The sequence below is a fragment of the Dreissena polymorpha genome, chromosome 5, assembly GCF_020536995.1.
Source record: "Dreissena polymorpha isolate Duluth1 chromosome 5, UMN_Dpol_1.0, whole genome shotgun sequence".
NCBI lineage: Eukaryota > Metazoa > Mollusca > Bivalvia > Myida > Dreissenidae > Dreissena > Dreissena polymorpha.
This window is the reverse complement of record NC_068359.1, coordinates 85,286,117-85,299,292: the sequence shown is the minus strand read 5'-3', so window position 1 is coordinate 85,299,292 and position 13,176 is coordinate 85,286,117. Positions and strand designations below refer to the sequence as shown.

Here is a 13,176-nt window from a genome sequence, read left to right as displayed (position 1 = left end):
GTCACTTTCATTCAAAGGTCAAGGTCAAAGTCAACTTACCAGGTACAGTACCCTTATGATAAAATGAAAGTATTTGAGGTTTGATAGCAATAGCCTTGATGCATAAGAAGTAAAGAGGATTTAGACACAAAATTAAACAAAATATTCAAAGTTACTAAGTCAAAAAGGGCCATAATTCCGTCAAAATGCCAACCAGAGTTAAGCATTTTGCCCTGAACAATCCCCTTATTATAGTTAGTGAGTGTTCCAAGTATGAAAGCAATATGTATGATACTTTAGGAGTAAAGTGAACCAAAACACAAAACTTAACCAAATTTTCAATTTTCTAAGTATAAAAAGGGCACATAATTCTGGCAAAATGCCAGCTAGAGTTACATTACTTTGCCTGCCCAGTCTCCTTATGATGGTTAGCAATTGTTGCAAGTATGAAAGCAATTCCATTGATACTTTAGGAAGAGAGAGGATCTTAACATGCAAAGTACCCAAATTTTCAAAGTATAAAAATTGCACATAATTCTGTCAAAATGCCAGCCAGAGTTATCTAACTTTGCCTGTCCAGTCCCCTAATGATAGTAAGTAAGTGTACCAAGTTTGAATGCAATAGCTTTGATACTTTCTGAGAAAAGTGGACCTAAACACAAAACTTAATCGGACACATATGCTGACGCTCAGGTGATGTCAATAGTTGTGTTTTTTTTAAATAGATGAGCTAATTAAATGAAATGAAAATAAATGAAACAACAGATTTTGTTTCAGGTGAATACTTCTGTATTTAAATATGGTTTGAAAGATAATATTAATACACTGCCTGTTGAAAACAAATTATATTATGCTTTCAGATGATTTTTAAAGAAATATCAGTGAAATGAAACTGATAATTCCCTTTTCAAACTGTGAAAATAACAGAGAAAATTATCAATATTGTTCATTGTCTTATTGGAACTATTTTTTAGATATCTTTGGTTTCCCTATTGTGACCGCCAATTTTAATAAGGGCGACTACTATGCATTGAATGTTTATAAAAACATACAGAATAGCTTCATATGAACATGTTATAACATTTCGGGCGCCCGACAGGGAATTATAGTGTCCGGATCGGCAAAAATAATCATTTGTAAGCATGAAAAAAAAAAAGAAACTCATATAAAAAAAATATTTCCACGAGTGGTGCAGCCGCGACTGAAAATATCATTTTCTATGATCACAAGTGAATGAAAATCAATATTCCACTAAATCCAACAAACATCCTCTTTAAATTCATGATAATAATTACTCTGTTGTTCATTGTGTTCAAGTCTCACACATGAAGCAATAGATCCACTAATGTATTGAGCAAAAAGCTAATTATGTGGGTCGTCATCATTTATCTCACATTCGCCTACATGAAGGTTTTCTTTTCTTTTTAACTAGATATGTTAAATCTGTATGTCTTAAATGATAAGTTAGTAGAATCAAGCTTTACATTGCCCAATGTCATAGTATAATACAATGAAATCAGCTCTAACAGTTTGGACAACATTCTCAAAACAAAAGACGTGACATGTCGCGTCTGTGTGATTTTGCACAGCGAATGATGAGTATGCGCTTTCTTTAAAATAGATGCAAACACTCTTTGAGGCATTGTTCCACAAAGTTTTAAATAATTTGTCAGTAGATGCCTCGCAAATGAACATTTACACATTTGATATTGGTAAAACAAGGACTTGGGACATATTTATAACCCATATATGGAATGTTTGACAAATATTTGGTAAAGTAAGATTTACTAGTATATGGGCTAATTTGTCATGAGGAGCAACGCTAAAGATATTATGAGTTTTAACACTGAAAATAAAGATAAACTTAAGCATCTATCAAACAACTTTTGATATCGTTAAAAAGAATGGACTTATTACAATCAGCCATAAACTTGCCTGGATTTGTATATACTCTCCTTTTAGTGCCCCCAAAAAATGTTTTTGATGCACACATTGGCTACTTCAAGATGTACACCAATAAACAGTTGACAAAGACTTAATATATCAATTTGTTGTATCATATTACAGTACAAAGAATTTCCATACAATTACTAAGTTAACAAACATATCATCAAAAATCATAGCATACATGTAATACATTTTTTAACAAAAGAGCATAATATCTAGAGCACAATAGTCCATACTCATCAATACCATGGAGTAAACAGACAGATATAAAAAGGGCAAAAAATGCACAACAAAGTGTATACAGTCCTTAAATAAATGCACTTTTTTTATATCTGAACACAGTGGTTCAATTTTACAAATTGTCAAGACTGTGTTTATGCCATTTAGGAATGACAAATATTCCAAATTAAACAATACATAATACAAACTTTTTTTCTCGTAGCATACTACTCTACCATTTAGAGAACAATATAAGCCAAGCACTTAAGCTGTTTCCATATTTACTTTTTATTAAAAAAATGACAGTTTCCTTTTTTAATTTCCCTTGGCTCAAAGCCAGAAGCCATAACAAAAGTTATTGCAACATTTGCAAGGCAACGTTGTTTTGATCAAACAGGTCATATAAATGGTATTCTTGCTCTTCGCAGTAATATGAGCAGTGACCTGTGAAAAGGGGGTTTAATGCATGTGCATAAAGTGTCGTACCAGATTAGCCTTTGAAGTTCGGACAGGCTAATCTTGGATGACTCGTTCTGCATAAACTGAATTTCTGATTAGAAGAAACTATCTTTAAACAAAAAAATACAAAAAAAGCGGAAAGTGTCGTCCCTGATATGTGATAAGCCTGTGCAGACTAAACAGGCTAATCTCCGATGACACTTAACGCACATTAAACCATATTTTCGCAGAACACGGTCTATATCATTTGCTTTCATTGTTACGTGCTTAACAAAATATTTGAAATTGAAAGGTTAAGTACAAACTCAGCATGAAAGTAAGCCTAAAATTTCACATTATTAAAAACAATGAGTAGCATGTTTTAGAGACATCTGAAGCGACATAGAAGTTATGACCATTTTTCGAAACCTAAACGCAAAAGTGTGACAGACAGACGGACAGTCAGATCACTATATGCCTTCCTTTGGGGGCATAACAAAAAACTGTTTTGAGTGTTGTGCATATTCACTTGCTGTAACCATAGAGCACCTCATGGTACTTTTGTACTGTGATTTTTTCTTCGGACCTGTATTATTGAACATCCTACTGACATTTCAACTTATGACTGAATTGTAGTCCAGCCAAAATGACAAGTGCCTAAAATTTAGGAAATACAGAAAACATGAACATGTAATATATACATACTATGTTTTATGACAGACCACTGGTGATCAAACAAAGTAATTTATCACACATGAAAATTCCCACTTTATCGTTTCCGTTAATCTTCTTTTTTGACAATAACATTCTTAAACCCTAATATGTAAACCACAAACAAGACACAGAACAAAGCAAACAAATCCACCAAGGGTCATACTAGTTTCAAACAATATACTGTTACTTTAATTGATTGGAGAAGAAGTAGTTTACTCCTATAAGATAGCAACATTTTAGACAAACCGACAAACAAACTGTTCAGACAGTGTGAACCCAACTGCCCGCTCTCAACCTTTGTAGCAGAGGGTATATACTACCGTATCAGTCTTAAATAAATGCCCCATTAGTAATTAAACAATTCATAAAGCACCTCTTTTCTCACACAAGATCAATTCATCTTTAATCCATGTCCTATCCAGAAGCTAAACCACCCAGACCAGTCACTAATATTTTTTCTTCATTTTTTGACACACAAGTCATTTTTTCTTTGACAATGGCCCTATCCGGTAGCTCGTCCGTCTGCCCCTGAGCATCCTCTCGATCCCACGTACAACAAGTTTTGTGCCATCCTTTGCTGTCTCTGCTTTCTTTGCCCCGCCCCGCCTCCCAGTGATCAGGTCCCGCCCATCCTCACTAGGGGAGGTAACTGCAGTGACATCCCCGGGGCTTATCAGTAACAGCTCCTCCTTCTCCTTGTACAGTTTCTTTGTCCTGGAAATAGTTTGAAAAAAATAGAAAACATGTCTAAAGATTTAAAACAGATTAAAACAACATTGAGGATGTATTGTGAATACCAATCTTGATGAAAAATAACCATTTTCAAAACACAATCTTATAAGAAGCAGTATGAAAGATAATTATATCAATGAGTTGAGTTGAGAACCTGTTTATTTCAGCACAGTTACATTAAAGGCATTATGCTTTTTGAGACACTGAGTCTATTATCTGTGTAGAACCAGTTCTTTATGCATTGGGAGAGGATACTGAGAGAGCTCCTGAATGATGATAGAACCCAGAACCTCCTCATTCCAATTCTAATGACATAACAAGAGCTGTCAGAGGACAGTGCACTCGACTATTCGAGTGCTTGACAGCATTACTAAAGCCATCATGGAGGGGGGGGGGGGGGGGGGGGGTATAATGTGGGTGTGTGATCATTTAATAGACGATCTTTCAAAAATAAGAAAACAAAATTTTATTTTTTTAGGGGGGGAGGGGGTATGGTGTGTGATCATTTAGTAGATGATCTTTCAAAAATAAGAAAAACAATTTTAAAAAAAAATGGGGGGGGGGGGGGTTGGGGGGGGGGGGGGTTCTGGGGGGCGTAGGGGATGGTTTGGGTGGAGTGCATTGTGGTTTGTCAGGTAAGTGTTTTGTCAAACTTTAACATAGATTTATCAATAATATGCATATTCTAATTATAAAAGGGGCCATAATTCTGTCAAAATGCTTGATACAGTTGTCTGCTCTTGTTTATAGGTTGGGGTCATGTTGGTAAACAAGTATGCAAAATATGAAAGCAATATGTCAAGGGACATTAAAAATAGTAGGGGTAGTACGCAAACTTTAACATTTGCTGCATATTCTAAGGGGCCATAATTATGACAAAATGCTTGATAGAGTTGTCTGCTCTTGTTTATAGGTTGGGGTCATGTTGGTTAAGAAGTATGCAAAATATCAAAGCAATATGTCAAAGGATATAGGAAATATTTGGGGTAGTACGCAATCTTTAACATAGATTTATCAATAATATGCATATTTTAAGTATAAAAGGGGCAATAATTCTGTCAAAATGCTTGATACAGTTGTCTGCTCTTGTTTATAGGTTGGGTCATGATGGTCAAGAAGTATGCAAAATATGAAAGCAATATGTCAAGGGACATTGAAAATAGTTGGGGTAGTACGCAAACTTTAACATTTGCTGCATATTCTAAGTGGAAAACGGGCCATTATTATGACAAAATGCTTGATAAGAGTTGTCTGCTCTTGTTTATAGGTTGGGGTCATGTTGATAAACAAGTATGCAAAATATGAAAGCAATATGTTAAGGGACAAAGAAAAAATTTGGGGTAGTACGAAAACTTTAACATTTGCACGCTAACGCAGACGCTAACGCCGACGCCAGGGTGAGTAGAATAGCTCCACTATATATATTTTATATATAATAGTCGAGCTAAAAAACTAATGTATGTTTTTTCCCCCTCTCAAACCCAGAAAAATATAACAATATATGTGTTAATATATTGTTAGACTACCCACACAATACTTGCCTTCTTGTGTTTTTTTTCTCTTCTATGGGTTCCTTGGCTAGTTGATCGACAGTTCCTGGGAGCAGAATGGCCTCCTGTTGGATGTCAGGCTGAGCACGCCTCAATGACCTGGTGTGGGAGATGGGTGGGGAGAAGATGAATGACTTCACAGGGGTGAAAGGCTTGGATGCTACAGATTCTGGGGAGAAAAATTTGAGTCATCAAGCAGTGATCCAGTATGTTGTAGTATAGAGACATGTGTTATAATCATATTAACAAGCAAATTCGTTGAATTGATATCCCCCGCCAATATGCTTCTGGACACAAAAGTGTTATATTTGACACTCAAAAAAGCATTTTTTCAAGATACAAAGGGCCATAACTCCTTTATTAACAGATGGTGTACAATGCCATTTGGCGTGCATCATCCTCTTGTCCATGTACATACTCATACCAAGTTTCAATGAAATCTGCCAAAGCACTTCCAAGATATGGCTCCGGATGGACGGACAACGCCAAAACAATATCCCTCCGCTATGGCGGGGGATAATAACATTCTTAGTTAATAGGGGATATAGGGCCTGTGACATGAGAACAATTATGATTGTTTTCATACATGTTTCAATTATTGTAATTTTACTTTCTCTCTAACAAACATTTATAACCCTGATACAACTTCAGTTAATAACTTTTTTCTTCTGTTTGGCATGTTGCATAACTAGTAAATAATGATAACCAAATTAAGCAAGTCATCAAAGTAATGTTTGTTTGTATCGACTTTGATAATAAAATCTTTTGCTCAATTGTTTAAATAAATTCTGAATTCAACCAAATAGCTTTAATTATGAAACTGACCGATTTCATAACAAAGCATTATATCTATTATGCATTGATGGAGAGTTAGGATCACAGAGACCACATTCGTACATAATAGTGACCAGTTTTATATACGTAAGTTTTGTGAAAGCATCAATAATCCATTCACTGTCAATGTTAACATCTTAATTATATTTGAGATTACAAAATTTACCGATTTCATAACAAAATATAATGAAAACCATGAACAACATACATTTGTTGAGGTTCACAAAGTTCATAGTTCAAAAGCGACATAGGTTTGTTGTAGCTACAAAACTATGGGCAACCATTTGGTACGAAAGATGAATGAATTTTCATAGACAGCAGTTCAGCTAGGATATTCAGCTAGGAGAGACATAGGATTCGTTTTACATGTACAGGGGTAGTTGTAAATCGCGGGCCAAGCCAGTTCAGGCAGCCCACCCTTTTTTTAAATATTGGACTGTGAATGTATCAAATGGATTAGAATATTTTCTGAAGTTGTTAAATATCAGAATAAAATCTGAATGAAACCTGTAATGTTGTTTTAAAGGTTGAGTATGAGTTGTCGATTTACCAAATTAGGCATCAAGCATGAATGTTTATAAATGTTCATATGTTAAACAATTATGATTTAATGTATATATAACATTATTTATAGGTAGTGTTGATGCAGATTCATCAATATATTATCAATGCATGCATGCTGAAAAACAGCAATATAAACAGTGAAGTATTTCAACAACCATGATGTAATGATAAATAAAACAAGAGCACCGCATAACAGGTGCCACGCTCAGCTGCAGGTGCAGTTTTGAATAAATGAAAGCTTGACAGATTTATTTTTTTTAAAGGGCACAGTGACCTTGACCTTTGACCTAGTGACCCCAAAACAAATTTTTCTAAAATAAAATTCATTTTAATTATTAAATACTTACCTGCTATCCCTAGCTATACCTTTTCAAGGTGGGTAAGCTACTCCAGAAATCTTCAAGTGCCGGAATTCGGCCACCTCTCCTACTGAAAACAGATCAGGTTAAACATAGTATAATGTAACCCAACCGGAAATCAAGAACTGTAATTCATCTTCCTTTTCAAATTAATTATGAAAATATAAAACGATGAGCGGGGTTGGGAGGTGGGACTTACCGATAGCAGATAAGTATTTAATAATTAAAATGAATTTTTTTGAAAAATTTGTTTTAATATTATAAATACATACCTGCTATCCCTAGCTGATTTTGTAGCTGTGGCGGGAGGTTCTCGTTATATTTTCCCATCACAGCAAAAACCAATAATCAGGTTTTTCAGCCAGAGATAGTCGAAATGTGTCCTCATACAATCTTCGTTAGTACAATATTGTACTTAGTTTCTGGATAGCACCAGTACATTACGCCATGGAAGAAACTACTGTTTGAGCAACCACAAAAGGACCCAACATATATAAATTGTCCTGTTGACACTCAATAGAACGAAGATAGAATGAGGAAAAGGTGGTCCGATTCCTCCAGAAAGCAGCTTGAAGCACTTTAGAAAGTGGAATATTATAAATATACGCCCACAAAGCCAAGAGCTCTTAATTCATGTGGTTAAATCTTAAACAGGGATAAATCCCTAGATGACAGAGAAGAGTAAGCCTTCCTTATGGTCAAGACTACCCATCGAAAAATAGAAGCCGCAGACACATCCCCCCTTTTAATGGAATGAAAAGTCTCTTACAAGAACCTTGAATAGACTTTACTCTTTTAAGATAGAATTTTAACGCCCTGACAGGGCAAAGAAATCTATCAACATCTTCATGTCCACAAGTATTAGAAAGACTTGGAACTTTGAAGGGTTTAGAAGCCATAGAGGGGAGTTGATTCTTAGCAAGGAATCCTGGCTGACATAACAACGTTACAGATCTATCTGAGGAATCAAAACAAAGATGACCATCCTCGAAAGAAAGAGCATGAATTTCACTTCTCCTTTTGGCTGAAGCCATAGTAAGAAGGAAAAATGTCTTCCAAGTTAGGAACTGTAAAGAAGCTTGATCTAGAAGTTCGTATGGAGCCTTAGTAAGAGAATCAAGAACACAAGTCAAATGCCATTTAGGTGCAAGTGTGCGAGAAACAGGACGTTTGAGTTCCATAGCTCGAATAAGTTCCGAAATTGCTGGATCAGCACATACTTGTGATGACTTAGTAAAAGCCAAAGTATGCGAAATCATAGATCTGTATCCTTTGATGGAGCTAAGAGAAAGTTTCTTATCATCAAAAAGATAGATGAGAAAATCTGCTACACCTCTAGCAGAGGGATTGAGGGGATCAATCTTTCTCTAATACACCAATTAGAGAAGAGTTTCCAGTGAGCATCATAGACTGCTCTGGTGGACTTCCTCCTTGCCGAAGCAACGAGGGTTGAAGCCCTGACAAAAAATCGTTTCTTCTGCAGAGATTGCCTGATAATGGCCAAACGTGTAAGTGAGACATTGCTGGATCCGCATGTAGTCTGCCTCTTTGAGACAGAAGATCTGACCTGTAAGGGAGTTTCCTGGGATAATCGTACAGGAGACTGAGAAGATCGTTGAACCAAGCTCTCCTGGGCCACCAAGGAGCAATCAGGAGTATGCAACACGCACTCACCCTGATTTTTGCCAATATTTGGGGAATCAGAATGGGTGGGGGATAGGCGTAGGCGTCCAGTTGGTCCCAATCAAACGAAAGCTTATCTACTGCCCACGCTGCTGGATCGTACACTGTACTGACATACAGTGGAAGCCTGTGGTTGTGTCTGGTCGCAAATAGATGGACCAGAGGATAACCAAAAATGTGAAAGATCTGATTGGTCACTTCTTGATGAAGTGTCCACTCTGATGGTAGTAAATGGTGTTTGCGAGACAATCCATCCGCCAGGGCGTTGAGGCGAACTGGAATATATTTGGCCAGAAGAGAAATATTGAGCGTCTTGCAGAGAACAAGTAATTCCTTGGTTTCCAGATACAGGGAGTGAGAATGTGTTCCCCCCTGTGTCTGGATGCAAGTCACAACTGACGTGTTGTCTGTTGACACCATCACACATGAGTCTCGAAGACGTGACTGGAAATGAGATACTGCTAGAAAAACTGCTCGCATTTCTAGAATGTTGATATGTAACTGTGACTCCTGATGAGACCACGACCCTGAAATTTTTAGACTGAGTGGTTCCAGATGAGCACCCCGCCCTTCCTTGCTCGCATCCGTAATTAGGAATAAAGAAGGTTGCGGAGGAAGAAGGGGTACTCCTGCAAAAAGATTGTCCTTGTCTAGCCACCACTGAAGATGGGGTAATAATTCTGGACAAATTGGAATCTTTGTAAACAGATAGTCCGGAGACCATTTCCAACACGCTGAGAGGTAATGCTGAAGAGGACGAAGGAACAGACATCCCAACTGCACAAAGTCTGCTACTGAGCTCAGGATACCGTTGAGAGAGAGGAATTCTTGAGCTGTTATATGAGATTGGGACAAAACCCATTTGATTTTTCAGTAAAAGGTCTGATATACATTGACGTGAAACATTGACCCGTTTGACGTGAGTAAAAAAATTCATTCCCACGAAAGTGAAATCTTGAGAAGGAATGAGATCTGACTTGTCCGCATTTAGAAGGAGTTACCAGGATAGGAGTTCCTTCCAAGAGAATTCTAGGTGACGCAGAAGCAATTGATGATCGAGCTGGTGTAACAGCCAGTCGTCAAAATATTGGAGAAGAAGGATACCCTGCACCCGGAGGTGTGCTCCGACTGCAGCCATTAGCTTGGTAAAGACTAGTGGAGCCGTTGCCAACCCAAATGGCATCGCGGAACTGGTAGACCTGGCCTGGAAAGGCGAATCACAGGTACTTCCCGTAGTTGGGATGTATAGGAACATGGAAGTATGCATCTTCCAAGTCCAAGAACATCCCCCAGTGCAGAGGTTTGATGGAGTCCCATATGAAGGATGGAGTCTCCATTTTGAAAGTTGGTTTGAGTAGATACATGTTGAAGGCTTTTAAGTCTATTACTGGTCTCCAGGAACCATTTTCTTTTGAACAAGAAAAAGACGACTGTAAAATCCTGGAGAATATGGATCTTGTACCCTTTCTACCGGCTGTTTTTCCAGAAAAACACGAATAGACTCTGGAATATGAGGATGCGGAGATACCAGTTCTATGGGGACGTGTGAAAGAGGAGGTCTGTTCTCGAATTGAAAAGAAAGGGCCTTTTGTAACAAGAGAATGAACCCAAGCGTCCGAAGTTATTTGAAGCCATCGATTTGAAAATATAGAAGTCTGGCTCTTACTGGTATTTCCGGCATCAGTGGAGATGGTGGTAGAAAGGGTTGTTTCCTAGGGCTGATAAGAAGGAGGCCCGCCCCTGCCGACAGGAGGTTTGGAATTCCTCTTATCAAGCTGAGGTTTGTTCTTTTAGCAGAGTTCCTAACAGAGGACCTCTGAGAAAAAGATGGTCTGTTGCTTGGAGTAGATCTATTAGAACCTGACAGAAGGTTCCAGGAAGGTTTTTTAGAGAAAAGATTAGTCCTCTTATCCTTCTTAACTACTGGACCTGCCGGTGGTCTAGAAGCCGGTCGCTTTAAGACCCCTTGGCGTTTTTCAGAGTTATTTCTTGCAAGAGAAGCATGAAGTTGATCATCTTTATCAGCTGTGAGTGCTTCTTGTATCTTTCCACCGAAAAGAAATCCTGATGAGAGAGGTGCTGCCCTGAGCGAATTCATACCTGGCTCTAATAGAAAATCTTTAGGTAAAGACGAAAGGATAAGATCTCTACGAATCCTTAACACCTCTTTAACATTGAAGCATCATTATCTGAAAGGTTCAATGGTGTTCGGGATAAATGTATCAATAAATCCCGAAGTTCATCCGAAACCGAATCTGACCAATCATACACAAGGCGCAAGATAGTTGCTAGCATTAAGTCTAATTGGTTAGATAGACCTAATGCTCTTCTCTCTCTTCCTTCCCATTGTTCTAAGATGGAATAAGGAACCGAAACCGATGTTGAAGAACTAGGTATGGTAAGCAACAGCTTATTCATGTCAGGATCCTGAATAGGTAATTTAGAGAAATCTAAACCAGAATTCGGATCAGGTACTGGAGGCTTATAGCTTCGAGTACGTTCCTGAGTTTTTGATTCGCAGAAATCTTTAGGTACTCTCCATATCTCTCCTCTTTTAGGAATCGTTTTATTGATTGATTCTAACGACTGAAACACAGATAAAACTGAAGCACCAATCGGAAAACATGTATCAAGGCGGGAACTCTCCTCAGTAACCCTGTTAGGATCAATTGTACAAACTTACTGCTCAGTGACCAAGATGGTCGAATCAGCAGACACCTTCACAGGTTGTGAACAATACTCTTCGCCAAGAGTCTGGAACATAAGGTCGTACATCTGATGAATGGGTGCTAGATACTGGTCAGTATCATTATCTGCATCCGATTCATGCTCACTGTCAACAACGCCAGAGGTGTGCAAAGAATCCATTGAAACCGTGGTAGGAATGATAGGATTATCTTGCACCAAATGATGATTCTCCGGTTAAGCAGAATGACTATCCTCAAAGTCAACACACTCATAAATAAAACAGGAAATAGATGGTAAATTATCATAAGTGATAGATACATAATTTCCAAAGGAATCTTGAACCCATGTGTCACGCGTAGACGGAGTAGCAGCCGGGGGTTTCCGACTAGAAATAGAAGTAGATACCCTCGGTGCAGAAAACAGCCGTTGTGGTGAGATGAACACCAGAATTGAAGGGCTGTGAAATTGAATCAGTCACTGCAACATGTGATGACATCACACTGGAAACTGGTGCATAGGGTATGGAGACATTACAATCAGACAAGAGGGCCATGATGGCCCTAAATCGCTCACCTGACTCATTAAGATCAGATGAAAACTATGACCTCTATTGTCTACACAATGTTTTTCTATGATATGACCTAGTGACCTAGTTCCTGACTCTAGATGACCCAAATACAATCCCAATCCAGATTTCATCAAGATAAACATTCTGACCACAGTTCTTAAATATTGGATGAAAACTGTGACCTCTATTGTCAACACAAGGTTTTTCTATTTATTTGACCTAGATTTTTACCCCAGATGACCCAAATACAATCCCACCCAGATTTCATCAAGAATTTTGACAAAATTTCATAAAGGTTGGATGAAAACTGTGATCTCTTATGTCTACACAAGGTTTTTCAATTATTTGACCTAGTAACCTAGTTTTTGACCCCAGATGACCCAAATAAAATCCCAACCCAGATTTCATCAAGATAAACATTCTGACCAAATTTCATAAAGATTGGATGAAAACTGTGACCTCTATTGTCTACAGAAGGTTGTTCTATTATTTGACCTAGTGACCTTGTTTTTGACCCCAGATGACCCAAATACAATCCCAAACCGGATTTCATCAAGATAAACATTTTGACCAAATTTCATCAAGATTGGATGCAAACTGTGACCTCTACTGTCTACACAAACAAATTGTTGACAGACGGACGCACGGACACACGCAGGCACGCACAACGGACGCCGGACATCACACGATCACATAAGCTCACCGTGTCACTAAATGACAGGTGACCTAAAAATATGTGTCGGAGATAAACATGAACAGTTGTGGTTAAAATCCCATAGAAACAAGGGCTGTTTGTAAAACATGCATGCCCCCCTATATGGGCTATAAGTTGTAGTAGCAGCCATTGTGTGAATACGTTTTTTGTCACTGTGAAGTGGTGGTGGTGGTGGTGGTGGTGTAG

The 13,176-nt window shown here is 37.9% G+C and overlaps 1 protein-coding gene across 2 annotated transcripts in view; it reads right to left on the bottom strand.

Moving 5' to 3' along the window:
* Nucleotides 1-2,014: 2,014 nt before the first annotated feature.
* LOC127881116 (protein ELYS-like) overlaps nucleotides 2,015-13,176 on the bottom strand; it is a 74,439-nt gene continuing 63,277 nt past the window's right edge. For both annotated transcript variants that reach the window (XM_052428807.1, XM_052428808.1), the window contains 2 exons: nucleotides 5,571-5,748; nucleotides 2,015-4,011 (listed from right to left, as the gene is read on the bottom strand). In XM_052428807.1, the coding sequence (XP_052284767.1) occupies nucleotides 3,777-4,011; nucleotides 5,571-5,748 (413 nt within the window). In that variant the 3' untranslated portion in view covers nucleotides 2,015-3,776. The remainder of the gene's footprint in view (nucleotides 4,012-5,570; nucleotides 5,749-13,176) is intronic.